At 40.7% G+C, this 23,446-nt stretch overlaps 1 protein-coding gene across 1 annotated transcript; it reads right to left on the bottom strand.

The window, feature by feature from the left end:
* Nucleotides 1-1,906: 1,906 nt before the first annotated feature.
* Nucleotides 1,907-14,635, bottom strand: LOC139952511 (uncharacterized). The gene is made up of 4 exons (XM_071951660.1): nucleotides 14,442-14,635; nucleotides 13,413-14,019; nucleotides 10,644-11,081; nucleotides 1,907-6,239 (listed from the first exon to the last, which is right to left on the bottom strand). The coding sequence occupies exons 2-4, from the start codon at nucleotides 13,533-13,535 to the stop codon at nucleotides 3,522-3,524; spliced, it is 3,279 nt and encodes a 1,092-aa protein (XP_071807761.1). The 5' UTR covers nucleotides 13,536-14,019; nucleotides 14,442-14,635; the 3' UTR covers nucleotides 1,907-3,521.
* Between the last annotated feature and the right edge of the window lie 8,811 nt (nucleotides 14,636-23,446).

Genomic DNA, 23,446 nt, shown 5'->3' with positions numbered 1-23,446 from the left:
TCTGGATGCATTTTTTTTCTTAATAGCCGTTGCATCTCCCAATGTAAAATAGTTGAAACAATGCGTTAAAGGTTTCCCTATGCCTGTATTGGTTTATATCACATAAAGGTACCCTCTGACTTCGGTCATTGTTGGCAAGTCTTAAAATGTTTGCTTTTGGTTCAACCAAAGTGGGTTGGGCGGGGGGGGGGGGGTAGAAGAGAGGGGGTGCATGATTGAACCCTCATATTGAGGCTCTTAAAATCTGAATAGTTGCTCTGGACTTTATATCTTGATTATCGATGTATACGAACCCGTTCCAGGCGTTGGTTGCAAGTTTCAACTCGTCCTCACTACGTTCTGAAAAATGTAGTCTCGCTGCAAGACAAATGTGCGCGGCAGGGAGGGAGCGAGCATGGGATCGCGAGGGTTGAGTGATCGTGAATACGAGTTTGGTGTGATGGGGGTATTTACATGATGGCGTATCTTTTGAGCCCGTGGCACGTGAATTCTTAAAACAAATACAATGTCAAGATATGTCTCAAGTTTTTATCAATGAATGAAATGACGATAAGGTGCAGTGTCGTGATTCAACACAATCTAAAGGTTCAATGAAGAAAATGTGCTTCACGGTTGTATAACATCTCAGAAGGAGTCGTATAGTTTGATCATGCTACTATGCATACACAGTATGCGGAGATAAATACAAAATAAAAATGTTAATTATAAAAAAATATATGTTTGTATAATAATTAGAAAGCCTACTCAGTAAAACAATCGTAAGCCGATAATTCATAATTCAACTTGTGAATAGAGTCAAACATCAAATATCCCCATTAACCATGCACGTCATAGTTACGTCACACATGTTTTTGAGTTACTATTTTGTCGTGTACCCTGGTAAATCGTGCTATACATAGGGCATGAAGCTTTGTCACATCATCATAATATCAATCCCCTCAGTGGGTCTAGGGATACTGGTTCCCTATTCAAAGTGGAATGCTTGCTCTAGTTCCCCCCTGGGACCAACAGGTGTATAATGAAGCCCGCCCCCTTTGCCTCCTTCCGACCCACAAGCACTTGACCCAAAATACAATCTTGAGTAACTTTCAAACACACTACAACACTAACTCAGCTCAGTACTAAATGGGAGCGGGTGGTTGTGTCGGTATTCTCAGATGATAAGATTTTGAACTATGCGCGCCCAGCAGTACCCCAAACAAGAACCTGAATATCAACTTTGCAACCAACGACGAATATTCATCAACTTTGCTACAATGACCTGAATATTAATAGATTAGATTTATCCCATTCACATGGGCCTTCGAGACTCTATTTTTTTTTACTGTGAGAAAGAAAGCGCATAGGGTAATTTGCATGTTTTGACACGCATTTGTTGTGGATACACATCATCAGGGGTGGGGAACAAATTTGGCAACGTTGTTCTTTTATATAGTGTTTTGATCTTCAGTATGCCGGGAAACAATACAAACAAATATAAAAACAATACAGCATAAAACCACTTACAGACATCTAGTTATTTATAAGTGAGTTGCAACGGGAGACTTTTTGGAGGATTACATGGTGGCAGCATTATTGTTCTCAAAAATGTGCGCATGCTCAGAACTACGTAAGCACTGTAAGTCTGCTGCCACCTAGCGTTAAAAAGTCTCTCATTAATAACACCCGTGTATAATAATAATACGTAACACTGATTGCCTAGACTTCTGCACAAGTAGCTCTAAAACCCGGGGTGGATTTCACAAAGGTAGTCCTAACTTAGGACTAGTCCTAGGCAATGCTAAGAGATAGGACCAGTCCTAAGTTAGGATGAGTTACTGGTCCTAACTTAGGACCAGTCCTATCTCTTAGCATTGCCTAGGACTAGTCCTAAGTTAGGACTACCTTTGTGAAATCCACCCCAGGTCTCCTTTTGTTCGTTTGGATCTGCCCATGCGCAGAGCTATAGAAATGCATGGTTAATCTGCTGCCACCTAGCAATCATAAGGTCTCTCATCATTGAGAATACATACTCCTTCAGGGTGTGCGTTCTCATTGATTGAGCGCAGCAATAATATGGCTCAGTGATGCCCCATCCATTGCGTTATTCTGTATCCAGTCAAAATATAGATAACCGGTCTCATTCTAAAGCTACATTGGTTCCTTAATGCGGAATGTATTATTACCGATTTCAGAAGTCTAAAGTTCATACGTGCAGGTACCAGACTTTGGTACTAACTCCTTTAGAAAATCATGCATTTCATGCTTAATCTTAAATGTAGACACACTAAAGATGGAAATGGAAATACATATCGTTTTGTTATATCATATGATTTCCATGTTTTACATTATTTTTACAGGTAATAAAATTACTCAGTATTATGGATATAAATTATTCAGTATAGACAATCATTATGGACCTGAGATTACATATTAATATTGAATGTTTTATTTCAAAGCTTATTACAGACAGAAGAAGTGAATTAGATAATGATGTAATGAGCTGTTTATAGACCTTGCCATTGCAACTTCACAGCCCAAGTGTTTGCCAACCAAGGTTGGCAAACTTTGGGAAGCCAAAAATGCAAAGCAAAAACAGATAGCCACAGTTTGTAACTATGTTAAATGGTAAAGAAAGTAACCAATCATATCATGTGATTTGTTTTAAATGGAAAATTTGCAAAAAGTTGCTTTTGGTCACAGTGTCTGTTAACATGGTTGAATGTTTTGCTAACATTCGGCTGTTCATGCCGACCAGCGCGGTTTGTTTATCAACAATAGAAAGGTATATAATTAAGTGGTTAAGTTACCTGTTATCATTATTGTCGTGTCCCCCTCCTTTCGCACCAATCATGTACTCCGATTTCTCTTCAACTTTGGGAGCCTTCCACCCCCCCCCCCCCCAATCCTCGGTTTTGGTTACATTCATTTATGTGTGGTAGACGACACGACGGCTGCTTCATGATAAAGCTCTAATGACCAACTTGGCATTAATGACCCAGTAACAATACAAAGTTTTCAAAGATAACAATTTCGCACTTAATTATAAAATAGTTACATTGTACACAGTGTACGACTCTTAAGAATTGAGAAAGACATGATCAAATTTGGTGAAAAGCAGCCATAGAAACATGTTTTATGGAAATACACATTATTTTTAATGTGTTGACGAAGGGGATGGGCAGTCTACTGGTTTGTTCACTATCATTCATAGACATTTGCTGGAATAATCTTTATTTGGGGATGATTGAAAATTGTTCTTTTTAAACGTGCAGTGTTACACCTTACTTTTGCACCGATAATTAATTTGTTCAATGCCGAATGTGTAGAGATATATCATATTGCACTACATATATAATTGTGAAAATTCTTTTCTAGAAATGAACTTGGCTAGTCTATTGTCACTGAATAAGATAGTGTTGAAGATTATAAGTTATGTAGAGCTTTTGGTTTATACTTGTATTTCACTGGATTATTGGCTTGTAGTAATAATGCCCGCCTGGAATGGAAAACACCTCTTTATTAATAGTGAGTGACACGATCTACATGGTTACTGGATAACGAGCTTGCGCCGTTGTCGTGGGTATCGAGGGACCACCTGATATAATGGTGATTTCATTTAGAGCGTCATCGTAGCTTGGGGGTGGCCTCGTTATATCACCCACAAGCTCAACACCATTCCCAACTATGACCGGTGAAGTCGAGTTGGAGCACCCCCCGGTATTGTTTGGATCAGAGTAGGTGTCCCCAACTGGATTGACAGCGTCGGATGGTGGTGCCCTGTGGTGTGGGGAGCGCGTGTCGAACTCATTACCAGGGGTTGATTGGGTCAAGGGAGGAAAGATAAAGTGTTCACTCTCTTGATTGGTTGGCCTGCTGTGAGCTGGCATGACGTCATCACAGTCAACCGAGCATGGTAGTTTAAACTGCACCGATGGTGAGTCTTGGTGTAGTGAATCACTATCGTAAGCCTCTCTCATTGGTCCAGCTGGGTTTGTAGTCTCCTCCTCAAGAGGTTTAGTTTCAACCCCAAGAGGGCGTAGTTTCATGCTTTTACCCTTACTCTTTGCAGATTTAGAGTTTGGTGGCGGCGTGGTGCCGCTATCTGAGGTCCCACTGTCGCTGGTCCGACTGTACGGTTTCTCAGTCCCAGACGACGCGGCTTTACGATTGTTTGATTTGCCATGACCGATTCTGAGCCCACTCGTTAAATTACCAATACCTGTAAGAATGGATGGTTTTTGTTTGAACTTCCGCGGCTTCCACTTGCTAACAGGTTTTTTGTTTGAGAGTCTTGGTTGTGGAGTGTCGTTAGCCCGTATATCAGAATCCGTAGATGACACGCTGTGGGTGTCATCCTCGATTGTTACACGCTTAGGTGTGTTTCGCGGTGAAGTTTGACTGTCGCCCGAGCTCCATTTGCGGCCGAGGGGGGCGTGCTCCGTCCCTCTTTCGTCACCTGAGTTTAGTGGATTCTTAAGGACTGGTTTAATAGGTTTGTCTCTTACTCCGTGGCCAGGAGGGATTCCCTCTCTTTGTGGACTCTGAGCACCGGCTTTAGTCCACGTCGTGGTAAAACCATCATCCAATTTCTGCACAATCACCTGGTCATCGTCAGGAGTTTGTGGGTGATCTTTTTCAGCGCGGTCTCCTCCGAGGGCGCCCTCATTGTCCTGATGATAGGAACTGAGTAACGGTTGGGTTTCGTTGGTATCTTCCGCGTCGTTGGGTGAGGTACCACGTCCGCGACCCTGACCGTTTGGCCGGGTTTCAGACTGTGGTGCCCCGTGTCTGCACTGTGATTGAGGTTGCTGCCCACCGCTCAAGGTATCGTGCTGAGATATCTCAACGGTTACGGGGGAGCACGTCGGATCTGTACGATCAGAATTGCCGGTGTTACTCCGACGTTTTTCAGGTACCTTCCCACCCCTCCTAGTCTCGTCCGTTGTTCCAAACTGAACACCACTTGGCTGGGAGTCCGCGTACTGTTCATCGCAGTCTTTGTGCTGATGTTTTCCCGATTGCTGGGTCGAGTCCGAATCCTGACCGTGTGTGCCAACCCCAGAGTGACCAACAATCAGACCCATCCGACCGATTGCACTGAAGATTTTAGGTCTCTCAACCGGCCCTGGATCTGGGAAGGCATCCGAGGCCAAGCTGCTTGAACTCTGCTTGTTGGCATGGTCCGTGTACATAGTAGAGCCACATGACCGATCCCTAGGGTAGACAGGGGTGCTTGGCTCCCCAATATTACACCTGTAATTAAGTGGAAGGGAGTCCTTATTATAGTCCTCAGGTAGCCTTGGATGTCTGTCAACACCCGTTGCTCCCAGCTCCAACGAAGCATTACTGTAAGTCTCATCATGACCAAGGCTACGGTGAGGGCTGGACTGTGAGTGCACACTCCCCTTGAACGATCCTTTCAGCACGTTAGTGGTGTCCACAATAACGTCCATCATATCAAGACATGCGTCTCTAATGTTGAGACTCACCAAGCTGCCATTGAGCTTAGCTTTATCCAGTGCCTCCCTGTGCTTGATGATTTTATCCTGTCTCTCTTGTTCGCGATAATACTCGGAGAAGTTATTCACAATGATTGGAATGGGAAGGGCAATGAACAAGACGCCACAAACACAGCATATAGAACCAATAAACTTCCCTGCTGCGGTGGTCGGGTAAATGTCTCCATAACCAACAGTAGTCATGGTGATTGCAGCCCACCAAAACGACTCGGGGATACTCTTGAATTTAGTCTTCGTTTCATCCTTCTCAACGAAGTACGCCAAACTTGAGAAGAGCAATATCCCGATGGCAAGGAAGAGGATAAGTAAACCGAGTTCCTTGTAACTCCGACGAATGGTGTAACCGAGTGACTGCAATCCGGTCGAATGCCTCGCCAGTTTCAGGATCCGCATAATGCGCATGATCCGGAATATCTGGACCAATCGGCGAACGTTTTGGAACTGCATCACACTCTCGCGTGATTCCTCGAGAAACATGGTTATGTAATACGGTAAGATGGCGATTAGATCTATGATGTTGAGGGCGCCCTTGAAAAACTTCCACTTGTTAGGGGCGGAGATCAGACGTAGTAAGTATTCCAGCGTAAACCAGGCTATGCAAACGCTCTCCACGTGAGCAAGGTCTTGGTTGTCCATTTCCCGCATTGTTTCATCCATAGACTTGAATAAGTCCATTGTGTTGAGTGATAGAGCGATGGTTGAAAGAATAATGAAGAGAATTGATAGCACAGCCACAACCTGTAGAGAGTATAAAACAAAATGGCGTCACGACAGGATCGAAAAAGTGAAGAATATACAGACACTCGCGATCTTTAGCTGTAGCCGGCCGAAGTCGACGTTTCGGACACGTCATAGAACACAATAAGAACATAAGTCACTGAGTTTCAGTGGTCATATTCGTGTAAACAAAAAAATACGAACCGGTTTGTGTTGTTTGTGGTGAACATTGAGTCGGGCCGAAGTGGCGAGGAAATGGTTTTCGAAGCCACGGCCTGGGCTTGCGGGCTATTGGACTTGGGCTTCCAAACAAATGGGCTTCCAAACAAATGCGCTTTCCCTTATGGAGATTTAGACAGGTGGAAAGCCAGGGCCTAAGCCCAATCCGTGGTTTCGAAAACGGCATATGTGTCACATACGCCAAATCGTGAAGAAGACTTTGTACCACTCAGGGGGCTTTCAGATGCATATTGAACCACTAAGCCATTGTGATGCACGCTGTACGGGGTCGAATCGTCAACTCATAGATTCATAATAATTAATGTCTTTCTGGGTGTCTGGCTGGTCGTAATTCGTAGATGGAATTTTAACTACCGCTGTTTTGGGTCAAGGCTTTTTCCTCCTATTATCATTAAAGGAACACGTTGCCTTGGATCGGGCGAGTTGGTCAAAACAAAAGCGTTTGTAACCGTTTTTTATAAAATGCATATGGTTGGAAAGATGTTTAAAAAGTAGAATACAATGATCCACACAAGTTTGCCTCGAAATTGCGTGGTTTTCCTTCTACTGTGCGAACTAACATGGTCGGCCATTTATGGGAGTCAAAAATTTGACCCTCATAAATGGCCGACGTGTTAGTCGACGAGGTAAAAGGAAAACCACGCAATTTCGAGGCATGTTTGTGTGGATCATTGTATTCTACTTTTACAACATCTTTCTACCCATATGCATTTTATCAAAAAAAACGGTTACAAACGCTTTTCAAAGACCAACTCGACCGATCCAAGGCAGCGTGTTCCTTTAAGGAAGCGGAGATTGTCAATCATTTTTTAATTACTGATCAGCCCCACCAACTATTTCTCATCCCTTAGTCGCTCACAGTTCCGTAAAATGGTCTTACATAAAAAGGGGTTGCTTTTAAATCTACAACTGAAATCTCGTCATCAACATCTTCTCTCATCTTTAGAGGGTCGCATGGTTTTAATTTGATTACTCTGCCAAACAATATTAATACTTTTAGAATTGAGTTATTTATCTTCGAATAGTCTGGCAGGCACTGTGTAAACAAGAGCGTGCATTAGTCATCGCTAGGTCCAATAAAAAAATATGTTATTCGTAGAAACAGACTCCGTTTTGATGGGAGCAGCGTGACGTCATACTTATACGATCCTTTTGTGGCTTTAGTGGGAGTATTTTTCACGATAAATACGCGCCAATTCAGAGTGGATTCTCAGAAGATGTTTAGATAAAGATTGGAACTTCCGCAGCTCAATTAAAGACGAGAAACGATTCATCAATGCTTCTATGTTTACTTTTTTTGTTTTCAATGCCCTAAACATAACATTTAACCTACAAATCTGTCACCAAAAAGGTGGGCATACGTTTCCGTTGAAACAGTGATAGGTGACGTTTGCTTGGTGTGAGTTTTTGTTTTCCAAATGGGCTCAAGGACTAGTCCTAAGTTAGGACTGGTCTTAACTCTTTGTGAACTCGACCCCTGAACATCTTAATTTGGTAAATGTCAACGACCAGTATTCTCACTTCGTGCATCACAGCATATGCATAAAATAACAAGTCGATGAAAATTTGAACTCAATTGGTCATTAAAGTCGCAAGAGAACAATAATGAAAATCACCCTTGTTACCCCACAATATTGTGTGCTTTCAGATGCATAAAAAAGGCTTCAAGCTGAAATACTTTAATAATTTAGTGAAAAATTACCTTTTTTTCTCAAAACTATGTTACTTCATGTTTCTCGCAATGTTTTACTTATTACCAATAATTTGTTATGTTAACAATTACTTTGAGTTGTCAAGTGCCTTTAATGGATATCATTTTACCCCATCCCGCATACGGACTAAGATGCGAAGAATTCCCGGTGTGGTTTGCGCCCAAAGCACAGCCAGGTTTCGACTTGCACCTCGCTCCATAGAAACCCCAAGTGACAATAACGCGTTCCTTGGAAGACAGCTTCAAGCAAAACTTCTATAAATACATTTTTAACCGGTTGCGGACTTCAAAGGGCGTGGTTTGTTTGATTGACGTCACGGTGATCACGTGATATTTGGACATCTAAATCGGATTCATTTTGTAACATCTATGAAGCAGATAATCATGAAGTCCTAAAATATCTTTGACGACACCTTGTTTTATGTTCATGGACGACAACAAAAACCCAGAATATAATCCACTGGACATTATTGGCTCAAAATAACTGTTAGCATACATTAACCTAGACGAGCAATTGAGAGCTATTGATAGTATAACGCAGTGAGAAACGGCTCCCTCTGAAGTAACGAAGAAATATTTAATTTCTCACTCACATAATAAAAGACTTCAGGCCTGAAGCCTTTATTCGGCATCTGAGAGAACTTTGTGCAACAAGGGCGTTATTCTTCAATAAGTGTTCTCTTGCAACTTCGATGACAAATTGATTCAAAATTTTCACAGATTTCTTATTTTCTGCATATGTTTGGATACACCATTAAGAATACTGGTCTTTGACAAATTACCGAAGGTGTCCAATGTGCCTTTAATATTCATATCTGCCGGATTACGTATTCAAACTCCTTGTATTATAGCCTAACTGTATGATGCCCTCGTCGCCATCAAGCATTCAAAGATGCAAACGCCTGAAAGACCACAGCTTCACGGCTTCGCGCCAAAAAGGCGACACATTTATGCCCCACTTTCCCGCCACAAGACGGCCTAGCAGCGCGAGGTACACGAGCTTCAAAGTGCCCATGAATATTGCATGAAACATCTCACCGTTGGACTGTCACTCGTATTTATTTATTTTTTTGTATATACTTTTTTATAAACAGACGTCATTCCTGGGTCGATGACAAATTGTAAATGACCATAGGTCTTGTTTTCTTTTACTCTCTGTTTTTTTAATTTAGATATCATTATGAACAACAAGGAAAAATGACTGGCTAAATTTAAAATGATTTCGGGGTACCCAAAGATAAGTTGACTAGAATGGGACTTAGTTATTTATTTACTCTCTCCTAAACCATCATAAGTAAACTGCTGATTTATGGATAGACATCTTTCGTTCCTCCGCACTTAAGTCGTCTGTAATTATTAAAACAATTTCCAAACTAAGACTTATGTTTGTTTGTTTGTTTACTTTTTTTTAAATTTTTTTTTAACTTTTTTTAAAGACTTGTGTACTTTAGCACTTATAAATAACCCAGGCCGTCTCCTGTCTTCTAAATTTTTCTGTTTGGTTCCTTTCCATTTTGTTGGTCTTCTTTTAAGACAGCACGTTGATCAACTTTGGTGGAAGTTTGCGATGTATCAGACTTCATCTTCACTATTATTGTTAGTAGTAGATTTATTAGTATTATTATTATTACTGAACACGGTGCTGTTTAGTAAAAGTAATTCCCGTTTTGTAAAGTTCATCTTTCGGACAGTCGGTCAATAAAACGTCCCAGGGAGCCCGTTTGCCCTTAACCCAGACCACCATCACCATGGTAACAACATCTGCATCACAACACCCCAATACACATTATTTAAATTATAATCAGTATAACCCCCCCCCCCCCCCCCAACATACTGCCTCAATTCACCGCTTATAAGATCAAATTCCCGATTGGTCACGGCACTTTACGGTCTATCGCTTTTAAGCCAATATAAGACGTTAAGCAACGACGTCATCATGCCGTCATCTTTAAGGTAAAACAAACCACACACAAATATTTGAAAACGCAGAACTATCACCTATTAACCTCTACCCAAGGGGCACCCAAGTTAGGTCAACAAGGGGTGTTAATAAGCTTGAACGACTGCGTAAACAGACTAACTTAACCTGGCAAACAACCCTCATGGTTTAACGAGATAACCCCTGGATGTAAAGCATAAAGGGCTTAAATTGTGTCATCCGCAGTGTTGGACTCCTAAGGGGACGATGTTATTGTCACTCAGCATACACATTCTGGGGATGAGGTCACACGACGCCCGTTCAATGCAATTTGTTTCATGATAAATTGGTGTTGCCAAAGGTGTTGGACGGACGAGAGATAACCCAGGCCTACATAATATAGTTTCAACTTGAGGAATGTGACACCACCTCTTTCCATCTAAGGTTCAACACAGTGTCAAATGCAAGGGCCAACATAGGAACCCATTACAAGTTGTAATTTTGTATGGTCAACAAGTTTTGACAATTAATATAAACAAGCAGAAATCAAACTTACCCGTGCGGCCTTGGAAGAGTTGGGTTTTTCCATAAGATCCCATAACCTTTTCCTCCTACTCGACCAACATCCCGTCCCGAAGACCTCTTGATTGTTCTCCCTAAGACTCTCAGATATCCTCTTTTCCTCCTCAAGAAGTTGCTCTTTCTTCTGGTGGTACTTATGCTGACAACAAGACTCCAAATACAACTCATCGATGCCCCAATACTGAAGATCGTTGGCGAAAGACATCGGGCACATTCCCTCGATGAGATGTAACTTACCGGTGCGGTAGAAGTTCAAGATGGAGTTGAAGGAGGCGGGGTGTCGGTCGAAGAAATACTCATTATCAACCAAGATGTAGTCATCGCAAAGGGCAATGATGGTCTCGTGGGTGGTACATTCACGGAGCCTGCCAAGACGGGAGCGCGGGAGACGGTTCAACGTACGCCACATTACCTGAAAACAAAATACAGATTTTTAGATTGTTTTAATCAATGCACCAACCTACCCAAATGACCAATGCCACAAAATACCACAGGAGACTGTGGAGAGAGTTCACAATACACATGGCACTATGACCAGTCTACTCTCCTGCCAACTGGTCCATGCCACAAAATACCACAGGAGACTGTGGAGAGTTCACAGTACACATGACACTATGACCAGTCTACTCTCCTGCCAACTGGTCCATGCCACAAAACACCACAAGAGGCTGTGGAGAGTTCACAGTACACATGACACTATGACCAGTCTACTCTCCTGCCAACTGGACCATGCCACAAAACACCACAAGAGGCTGTGGAGAGTTCACAGTACACATGACACTATGACCAGTCTACTCTCCTGCCAACTGGTCCATGCCACAAAATACCACAGGAAGCTGCGGCTGCTGCGGAGGCTATGCAAGCTTAAGTTTCCGCATCAGCCGAACTAACAGCAGAAACCTATAACCAAATGCTAGCCTAGTTTAAAGTTCGGTACTTTGTTGAAGTCTGAGCAATCTTCTGCCCAACTTACTCACACCACAAAACACCACATGATACTAATTCAACAGTCACAAGCCACTTTCCACATACTGCTAGCTACTTGTATGAACAGAAGTAAACCATGCATGCAATGCTAGCCTAGAAGGTGTGGTATTTTGTGGCAGTCTCTGGTACCAGTGTCATCCGTACAAACAGAAGTAATCTATGAAGCCAATGCTAAAGTCTTGAAGAAAGTGTGTCACTTTGTGGCAAGTTGTGGTATCTTTTATTTCATGGCTCTCATTATTTTTAGTCCAAGTTCACTCCAGTTCCATTTAAATGAAAAACACCCACAAACAAAACAGAGCAATGTTTTCAAGGTAAGTCAGCAAACGATAAAAGGCCTTTTATCCAGATCGGTTTTATAAATGTTTTGTTTCTGACTATAAAGCAATAATTTGTTATTACAGTCTTAGTCATGTTTTTTTATCTCAAGGCAGTAAAAACCAAGATCTTACTTGCATGGTCGTTATTACTTTATGTCCCTTCCTATAATGGCACTATAAATGAAACACTGCTAATAAAACATTAAAAAAAAACACTCTGATGATACCGACGAGGCTTTCTGAGTTGGAGTAAATGTAAATTGACCCACCGTTAAAAATAAAATAAAGAATAAGAGGATTTTAAGGATAAGAATTATCGTTGTTCAAATCCTAGTCTAAAAGCTTTCTGTTTCTGAAAACCTTAAAAACGACACAGCAAAATTGCAGTTGATACAAACAAAATGAAGAAAGTGTTAACATGCCGAAAATATTGTGCATTGTTTTCACAATTGTTTTCCTGACTCACAAAACTGATTCAGCCCAAAAAAAATTACAGACTTGTTATTTTGTGTATCATGGTTAAACACACAAATAATCTGTCTGCGACTATTTTGGATGATTTATCGATCCTGTGTAAAGCCTTTAAAGGCACTGGACACCTTAAGTAATTAGCAAAGACCAGTACACTCACTTGGTGTATCTCACATAATTATGGATAAAATAACAAATCGCATGTGATTTGTTTTACTCAATTGGTCATCGAAGTTGCAAGAATAATGAAAAAACCACCCTTGTTGCACACTCTGTTTTATGTGCTCACATCAGATGCATAACAAAAGACATCAGCTGAAGTGTTTTGATATTTGAGTCAGAATTAATTACCTCTTTTTCAAAAAACTATACGTTACTTCAAAGTGAGCCGTTTCTCACAGTTGTTTTTTTTTTGTATTATCAATAGCTCTCCATTGCTCGTTACCAACCATTTAAATTGAGTATTTACCAACAGAGCCCATCAGTGCCTTTAATTCGCGCATACCGATTTTCCATGACAGACGAAGTGAATTAATCCCCGGAGTAACGATATGATTAATATTTCAATGGCAGACTGTTTGTATACTGTGGGATGTTCGGGTCCATCCTGAGGCAATCTATCTGACATTAAAGTTCACATGGTCAGACTGCAGGGTTTTGCAATTAGACTCATGGTCTACAACCCCATACTGACTTGGGAAACGAAGTACCAGTCAGTTTTCTAGTTTAAAGGTGCAGAACAGGATGAGTTTATTCAGAATTTATAATCACAGACGCCAGTATGGAATTTGAGGCATTGCATGGATGAGGTATCAATATATTTGGTTTGCCGTAACCACTGACCTTGAAGAACGTGTTCCAAGTACCGTGGGTTTGTCGGCTTATAACTCTGGGTGCTTGGGTCGTGAGGATTTGGCCAGAATGGTAAATTTGTTGTGTTTTTGTTTTTAAATTGTATACTTTACCTCGTGTCTAACGCCTCCAACGTTGACAATGACGCGTTTAGACTTGGCGCGTAAACTGATAATCGCCATGTCATCTGGAAGACTGGACGCCCTGGAACTCGACCTCTCTCGATGGATCGACATTCTTGTATCTCTGTAACACAAACCAACTCGTCCACAATGTCACAGTATGTACAGCTGTGGGTCGACTTGTCTTATATTATGGTATCTTTGTCAATGTTTGATGACGTGTTATAGACGGGATTGGTTGGTGATTTCTGTTAAGTAATTCCATGTGGAGTGAAGAATCACAGCCAGCCATCTGTGGAGAAGTTTATAGCTCCGTGTGTCATCTCGTTGATGCATCTCGAGAAATCCTTAGTGTATACTTTGGAGCCAGCGCGGAGTAACAGCGTTGTTTGTTCTGTGCTTGAATTGCCTGCAAATAATCTACTCCCAAATAGTGAGTGGAAACAGCACACGAAGGATGAGCTGGCAATTTCGGTGAGCAGATGTACTTCTTGAGACAAACACTGCGTCGATCTAGAATGATTGCCTTCCCGTATTGCATTTGACCTCCTGTGCACCGATACTGTGTGCGAAGCTCATTTCTTGGATGTTGTTGGATCTGCGAATGGCAAACAAGGGAAAAAATTGTATTACAAATCAATTATGATATTAGCATGGAGGTATAAGCTCCTTGATATAATAAGTAACTGGTGGTTAATAAACCGTGTATGTGAAAATCATAGGGTTCGTTTGGCACACCGTGAACCCATAGAGGGCGGGGCCTACGGCAGAGCTGAATCCCAAGTCATGGTTTCATGGCTCCAGCCAAACAGTATAATGAATCACAACTTTCCAACGCATCGGTCCCAGGCATGTACACGATGTACATGGGAAGCTGATATCATAAGCATGTTGACTATCCCACCTATAGGATAATCAGAGAATAGAAGTCTTGTTTGCACTGAGCAAGCAAAGCCCCCACCTCCATCACAATGCGATTTCTTCTTGCTGGTAAAGACTGGTATAGGATATCATAATCACCTTGAAAAACACTAAGAAGAAATCTACTCACAAAACACCCGATGAATGTTTTTGCAAAGAATCACACACAAACTGATCCTCAACACAAACTGAATATTTGATTTTAGAACGCGTACAACTCGGGAGTCCTATAAATTTCACTGTTGCATTTCAGTCAAGTCAAGTGATCCCAAAGTCCAGTTCAGATCTTTGCTTTTGCGAACCCACTCCAACCCTCTTGGACACGCAGTTTTTAACACCTGCCTAGCAACGGACATGACGTCATTAAGAGCGTGCCACACGCGTAGCTGTATAATTGAGATTCTTTTTCCCGCCTAAATTTGATAAAAGTAGTTCCGATTACTGAATTAATTCAGTAACGTTTGAAGTCACTAGACACTTTTTTGTAATTGTCAAACACCATTATTCTCACTTGGTGTATCCCAACATGTTCGAAAAAAGGTCTGTGAAAATTGGTGATCAAAGGTGCAAAAGAATGACACCCTTGTTGCACAAATTCGTGTGCTTTCAGATGCCTAAAAAAAACCATTCAGGCCTGAAGTCATCATTTGAGTGAGAAATTACCTCTTTCTCAAAAACTACGTTACTTCAGAGGGAGCCACTTCCCATCAACAGCTCTACATTTTGTTCATTGCCACAATCACCTTGAGTGAATACCAAATAAATCACAGGTACCGATAGACTTTGATTTGAACCGAATATCATTGCAGAACTGTCAGTAAAACGTCACTGAGTGGACACCAGCAGATGCTAACAGCTGTCGTTTACAAAGACTTGACATCCACTTGAATGTATGATCTAAAAATAAATATGCTGTTTCACTCAATTATGTATAAAACATGTTTCTGCCATTTTCGAATCGATGGTGAGATTTGTGAAATGACTTTGGCCTTTGCTCTCATCCTGAGCCTCTGCAGATCCTTAGTCAAGCTTAAGGATGGATGCTCAGAATTTTAAAGATGAATGTTTTGTTTCCATCCAGTTTGGCGTCTAAACCCACAAAGATGTGGGTTTTCTGGTGGTATCAGCTCTTCAAACGACTGACTATATAGTACAACAGTGAAATATAGCTTTGTCGTCCAGAATACCACAAGTTTGACATCAAAACGAGCAAAATCTGTACACGTAACACACTGTAAAGGCATGTAAGAGCACATGGACTCCCAAAATGTCGTCTGGTCAATTGGGTCAATAAGCAACAGTCTCAGTTTTGCCGTTCTCAGTTTTGCTGCTCTCACTTTTGCTGTCTTAGGAAAGAGCGCAAAGTAATTTCTTTTTTAAAACACTTAACTGTCCCGATATTTGGTCAATGTTAGTATACAAATGGTAACAAAGAGAAAATAATACGTCAACACCCTTTGTGTATAATAGTTTGTACGGAAAAGTCAATATCCGCCATCTTGGATAGTCTTAGGGTTAGGGTTAGGGTTACGTTGTTTCTCCATCAGTTTAATTATACTCAGAAAATTAGCATAGGAAGTAATTTCGACTAAAGACAAATACGTATGCTGGCAAATAATTTGATATGTTTTCACATCACCAGTTACGGAATGATGTGCTTAATAGCACACACCATTCCATTAAGAAACGGTGTGAGGAAATGCTTAATTTCCGAGTTTAATTTGAACCACACAAAATATAAATACATCAAAATGTCCATGGACGATGAATCTGAGATTTTTATATTGGTATTTGCTGTGTAATCTAAATTGTATTAAAAAACACTCTAGTTTAATTGCCACCATCAGATCGAGTCTCATCAAGGGATGTTAATACACAAAGAGTAAATTTGCATGGAGCATAGATTAAACAATGTACAGGGAGATGGACGTTTGCATGCATCGAGTCCTCAAAGACACTGGACACGTTGGGTAATTGTCAAAGACCAGTCTTCTCACTTGGTGTATCTCAACATGCATAAAATAACAAACCTGTGAAAATTTGGACTCAATTGGCCACCGAAGTTGCAAAGAATAATGAAAGATAAAAAACACCCTTGTTGCACAAATTTGTGTTATTTCAGATGCCTAATAAGTCATTTTATTGGGCATCGAGCTATTGAGTGAGAAATGACCTGTTTCTTAAAAACTATGTTACTTTAGAGGGAGCCGTTTCTCACAATGTTTTATACCACCAACATCTTTCCATTACTTGGTACCTAGGTGCCCTTACTCTGTGGTTTTATGCTACAAATTATTTTGAATAATTACCACTAGTGTCCATTGCCCTCAATCACGCAACATGCATTATGTATTACAGCGAAGTCGTGCTAGCATCATATGCTTGGTAAAGAGCCCCCCCCCCCCCAATTTGATTTCCCTTTCCCCTTCTTCTAAGCATGTCTCCATCAAGCTAATTTGTCTCATCACGATGTAAAGTTGAGCATGTGTTTTGAGAATTCAAGCAGACCTGGAAGGCTGCAACACACATTATAGGTCAATTGTGGGGCAATGAACTAGTTTATTGCTCCATTTGGTTAATACAGCCCAGCCCCTGTATATTTAAGGGGTCTTGATATTTTCCACGATTTTTGTTTTGGTTGCGTTTTTAATGTGACATTAATTATTCACACTTTACTGATGATGTTGTAAATAACAATGTCTTTGTAAACCGCCATCACGAAATAAATATTTATTGAGTCGATTGAATGTTCTTGTGGGGTACCCCAGTCTTTATATAATAACCCTGCCAAACCCTTTCCAACCCTTTTTGTGTTGTTTTCATAATGAAGCTGCCTACCAAATATAAAACATTATTGTAAACCCGTTGTGACAACTCGATTTCTTGTGCAATGTTCAACTTGAACAGCCGAACGGCAACAGATTCTTAAAATCAAACATTATTTATACACGTTTACCCTCACAAAATGGTGGCCCAACCTGAAGACAAAACCGATGCCGTGTGTTCTCCCATGAAGACACCTGGGTGTGTGGAGGGGTGGGGTATGTGGGAGGGGGGGGGGGGGCTATCGTCAAGATCGATCATGAACACGCGACGATACTAAGAATGCTAACCAGACGTTACGTACATGAGCAAGCATAAAGCCTGAAGAATGTAAGACAATCGAAGGTGAACTCCATTCATGTAATTTGATTACTGTGACAAAAGTGTCGACGAGTAATGCGCACACAGTATCTCTTACCAACATTGATGTATTCCGCGCGCAACTTCGCGCCTTTATTCCGCTTCATCTTTTCTACGCGTTGCCGAAAGCCTTGAATAGCTTATTGATCGTTCGCATAAATTAAGTTTTTTATTTTGTTTATTTCGAGCCATCACATTTGAAAGGAAATGTCAAAGATGTATCAGACTTGAAGGTTTGCATGTTGAAAAAGACAATAACTAAAGAAATTTGCAGTGACGGGAGGTTAATCTATCACTTTTTAAAAATTCTTGTTTTCAAAAAAATATTTTGGGAGAAAGAAACCTTCTGTAGACATGTTCTAAGTTTTTCTGGTTTAAAAACACAAGCATTACACCAAATCATAGCTTATCTCTAACTTGGATAAGTAAAAACAAATCATGACGTCACTATTGCGTCACTGTTTTTTAGATAATGAATTGTCCTTCAGGGTTGGGCGAGCATGACTGTCACGCGTACATTATTATTGGAATTCATTTTGTACACGGTTTGCTGATTGTGTGACATTGTAATGAATTGTCAAAACGAAGTGTAAAAAAAGGTCAAATGGAAACCAGAATGACGAATTGGCAATGAACCTCTATCTCACACCATACCGTATTATAACAATATTTAGCTATAGTCATCTGTAAAAGGAAACAGGTCGACTCGTACCCAAGTCAACTCGTCCAAGTCAACTTACACCAACTGTTAAGTCAGCTCTGAGTCAACTTGTACTCAACTCGTACACAGACAACTGGTACCAAAATCAACTCGTACCAAGTCAACTTTTACCCACCAGGTTAACTTATATCCAAGTAAATAGCATTGGTTGGTGGTCGCTTCCCGGGAAGGAGTTCGGACACATTTACACGTCCCATCCTTTCCTACACACCAACATACTTGAGGTCTACCCCACTCGTACCTCAACCCCGTACATGATAACCTCGATCCCCGTACCCAAACCAGCTCAGTTCAAAATGAGATACATCAGCGTGTCTCAACTAGCAATGCAATACATGATTTTCTAGGCTAAACTGTCTGTTCTGATTTCTAAGAACCTTCCACCGCTATCAACAATATTCAATATTATCTCAGGGCTAGCACTAAGTTTGTTTATGTGTTACCATAACCTTCCAACATGGCGGCGGGCGCCCTGATTCCGACGGCTGATCAAGTTGGCTCTACTGTCGCTCGCATCAGTCCACGGCTGTTCGAGTTATTGCCCCTGTTAGATGCAATTGTGTCCGCCATGCAATAGTGTCACTTTTGCATATGCAATCGTGTCCGGGGCTATGCAAAAACCGTCCGTTGGACATGTACATGACTGTATATATGTATGTGCACACGTAAGCGAGCGTGCATGCACTGAACCTACGTATTTATATGCAGCATGAATATTCACGTGTTTACGATTGCAGCGAATACCCAACGGCCGAACATTTCCCATGTCATTCATGAGATGCACTTAGTTAGCTTGTAAAAAAAAAGGCGAACGTGTTCCGTCGACCAAGGGCGTTTAATTTTCTGCAAGGACGGTTTTGCACAGGGCGGATACAACTGCATATGCAAATGTGTCCGGGCGGACACAATTGCATTATGCAGCAGCGTCCGGGCGGACACGATTGCATATGCAAAACCGTCTGGCGGACATTTTTGCATATGCAATAATGTTCTCCGGATAGTATTGCATAGAGGACATAATTGCATGCGACACCCCTCTCTATTATCGCTCGCGTCAGTCGACGGCTGTTCGAGGTCTTGCTTCTGTCGCTCGCATCAGTCGACGGCTGTTCGAGATCTTGCTTCTGCAGCTCACATCAGTCGACGGCTGTTTGAGTTGGCCTCTCCTGCCTGCCGCACAGTCTTGGTTTCTTGTGCACATGGACGGTTGCAGTATACAACTTGAAGGCCGTTTGGAGGCTGAGTTCGCTTTATTGACTACGCCTTCTAATTAAGATTGCGCTTGAACGTTTTCTAGCATCTTCGCCACAACAGCTGAGGTCAAGTTTCTTTCTTGGCAGTTGCTTTTTTTTGCTGTAAATTCGTCAATCGATCCCGCCTTTTTTATGAGCTACGGTTTTTTGCGAAGCGCTTCAACGATCAGGAATATCAGTCGCTGTAATAACGTCCGTACTGTCCAATGCACCTGTATTCCATGCTCGCAAAAACTTTGTCAAGCAATTTTCGTAATATAATAATTATAATAAAACAGCTTTTATATAGCGCCCTTTATCCCATAAGGGTCCCGAGCGCTTCACATAGGTTAAACATTTGAACAAGTTAAGAAAAACGCCAGAACAATTTAAAACAAACAGATTAAGAATGTTTTAGAAAATTACAACACCCAAAACAATGATAAAAACATTTTAGCAAGTTAAGAAAAATACTGAACAATTTAACAGATTAAATAATTGCATTAATGTGGTGCTTTTCAATTGGGAAATATTTTGTTCTAAATCGAATCAACAAGGGAATCCTGAAAAAAAAAATTATTTTTAGGATTTTAATTCTAGTGTGCCAGGGAAAAAATCCTCAATCCATTAACCTGGAGTCGACCCAAAACTACTGCAATGTCATGGTCTTCACTAATACAGCATCTTAAAACATACTTTATAGTCAGTCTGTCTTCTTTCGGCCATCCTTTCTCTAGAGTCTTATTCTAGTTCGACCTCGCCTTGCCCCATTTCAGAGAGCTACAATTCGTTAAGTGTGTTTAAGTGGTTGTACCATCAATTAGTGGTACGCCTCAAGATGCAGCAAGATTTCCCTGTGGATTTCCGACTGATTCACAATGAATAAGATGCTCCTGCCGTGACACAACCCAGAGGCAAATGATGACCAGCTAGAGACTTTGGCCCTTTTCGAAACCACGGCTTCGGCTTTGGATTCGGCTTGAGGCTCCGTTGTCTCGTCTGACGCCCTGGATGGGCGCGTATACGCAAAGCATGCGCAATATTGCCAAAACAACCGCGGGCCAAGCTAGCCTGAGCCGAATCCAAAGCCGAAGCCGTCGTTTCGAAAAGGGCCTTTGTTAACTGCTGACCCTGGACTTCCCTGATCGAGCGGCCATTTTCTTTTCAATAGTAAAAAATTTCTGACGTAATATAATGATTTTATATTCAGCGGAGTTTCATTTACGAAACATAGTAAGCATCCAACCCAATCATGCCCGCAGCTTTTAAAATGGACACATACACACAAAAAGTAGGGCAAACGTAGATGGGTCGAACAAGGGCTTCGTATCAAGGTACCTTTCTCTTTTTATGTGAAGCCAAATTAACAGCAAAACAAAATCCTCCGGAGTATTTTTCAATGCACTTAGCGGCATGCAGAAACTCTATGCATTGTGCATTTCATTCCACACGCTTCAACCTCTATACGTTGGTGAATAGGAAACGCAGATTCAGCTCAAATTATCGCGGTTGCCATGGATATACGAGTTTCTGATTTAATTCGTCGGTGCGGGCGGTATGATCTTTCCAAGGTTGTCACGAATTTAGGGATGTCAAAAGCAATAATTGCCGAAGATCTAACTCGCTCTGGACCCAGTTTTCTGCTGGGCCAAAATAGGCAGGAAAGTAAAAGACGGTAAAATGTGAAATGTTATTTGGGCTAGTTTTTGAGATCGCCGACGGAGCCGATAATAATGTGCAAGCAGGAAGAATAACTCATAGGAAGACACGATCTGAAAAGCGTTTCCTCGGTAACGCTTGTGGTAGTCCAAATTCTGGGGATAAAAAGTGATATATTTTTCCATAACCGTACTTCTATACTGAGTGAAATGTTTCCCATAATGCTTTATTCTATCCATAGCTGTTGTACTTCTTATACGTAAGTTTTATTTGCCATTCATTGTCAGTGTCATTACAAGATGTATATACAGACTCTTTAAATTTCTTACATGCCTTAAGCCTCTGTGCCCCGAGGAGGAGTCTTCCCAGCCATCTTCATGAAAAAAAAGCCACTCAGGAATTTGTAATCCTATTATAAAAAGTTAAATTTCAGTCCAGGGTATTAAATCTTGAGGTCCAAGAACCTAACCCCTGTAATGGATGCTGAGGAGGCGAACATGTGACTCGACGAGAAGCGATTATTTCGGGAATCTTTCCTTCCTTAAAGTATTTCCTGCACTTCTTGTTAATTTCCGCAGATTGATTTTCCCCTGAAAATGTTGAGATTAAAATTGATAAAATGACTAAGACCATGCGAAACAAAGTTGGTTGCCTCTGATGGGATGAAAATGATAAGATAAATCAAAAAGTTAGCTTGTGAATTCAACAAAAACGAGTCTGATGTTTGTATGGTTATTCTGGCAATATGAATGGCAAGCACCGTAAAGTTAATAACAGGCATCGTTTTAAGAACAACTGATTATAATCCCAAACAAAGGCCTGGCAGAAATACACAAAGAATTAATCTACAATTAAAAACCAGAAAAAGAGAACAATACAGCTTAAAAAGATTGATGTACAGTTTTGTTACGTTCAAAACGTAGCTTTTATTTTTATTTTGTATGTAACAGTCTGCGTTACATAGTTCAAGAAGAGCTCCATCATTGGTGTTCTCTCCTTATCATAATCTATGATGTCTTGTAAGACGGTTTCCTACGCCCTGCCTATTCATGACGTCACTATTTCTTGAGGTCTCCCTCAAGAATGAACTTACGTCACGATGGGTCTCCCCTCTTAAACAAAAGAAGACAACAGTCGACTCACATAATTCTCACAACGGGTCTTTAAAGGCACTGGGCACTATTGGTTATTACTCAAAGTAGCCATAGCATAAGAAGACTTACTTGTTAACGTAACTACGTAAATCTCCCAACCTTAGTAATTTAGGTTTTTATGTTTTGTTCATTTTGTTTTGCAATTGAATTCCTGTCGGCTTTTAGCTTTTCGAAACCACTACAAGCTTGTTTATTTAAAATAAATAAATAAATGAATAAACAATAGGGCATAATATAATTAGTTACGTTTCCTTTGCATAATTCGTTGGCTTATTAGTTTAGTGCTTATTTTAGTTTCATGTCTGTAATTATGAAAAGTTTATTGAATCTTGTATGCTCAAGACGAAGAAAAAAAGGTAAAGAAAACAAAGATAATTTGTTCCTAAATTAATTATTCATTGTTTCATCTTCTACAAGCAAATGCTTTGGTTGGAATGAACACATCATTACTAACGCAATGAATATGAATTTCAAACACAAAAAATAAACGAACAACCTCAAGTTCATACAAATTGTGACAAATTTGGCTTTTATTTTGAAATTAAATACAAGAAAAGGTTGCAGTTTTAGTGCAAATATTCCAAGTTTTTCAGCGTCCATGGCAGAGCAGCATGGTATAAGTGGTTAGGATTCGACCTCAACAGAAAAAGACGACGCACAGCATTACATTATGCAACAGTGATGGGATAGGTTCATTTTACTACTCAGTATTCGATTCTACCGTGGTCTAATGAAGTCCGTACATTGTGTAGTCATTATTCGGTGTCCTTAATAATTACACGTTGTCTTTTTCGATTCTTCAAAGGTCAACTTTACATTTCAACGTTATCGATTCCACAGAAACCGGCATATCATAATCGATTCTGTAGTCTTTGTTGATGTGTAGTGTTACGGTCCCTTACATTCAAAGTATTATAGAACACTCCTTTTGATAATAATGCTCGTTTTTTATTCGATTCTATATTAATTGATATCAACTATTCGCTAACAACTTGTTATCATCTTCTTATCAGTGTGCCAAAATAAATTCACAGAACTCTGGAAAGTACTGAGTATACACTGCCTAATACACATCGTTGAAAGGGCAAAAACAAATTCAATTCTCACTTGATCCCCGATGCAAATGTAACATCTAATGCAAGGTGCTAACATTAT

Source organism: Asterias amurensis, chromosome 20, assembly GCF_032118995.1.
Source record: "Asterias amurensis chromosome 20, ASM3211899v1".
Taxonomy (NCBI): Eukaryota; Metazoa; Echinodermata; class Asteroidea; order Forcipulatida; family Asteriidae; genus Asterias; species Asterias amurensis.
The sequence above is the reverse complement of the archived record's forward strand: the minus strand, read 5'-3'. Positions and strand labels throughout refer to the sequence as shown.

Bases quoted from the DNA above. Each gene is read 5' to 3' on its own strand.
- LOC139952511 (XM_071951660.1), bottom strand. From the start codon at position 13,535: ATGTCGATCCATCGAGAGAGGTCGAGTTCCAGGGCGTCCAGTCTTCCA. The intron at 11,082-13,412 runs GTAAAGTATACA...TTTTGTTTTCAG, and splicing joins TTGGAGGCGTTAGACACGAG to GTAATGTGGCGTACGTTGAA. The intron at 6,240-10,643 runs GTAAGTTTGATT...TACTCTCTACAG, and splicing joins ACTCTTCCAAGGCCGCACGG to GTTGTGGCTGTGCTATCAAT.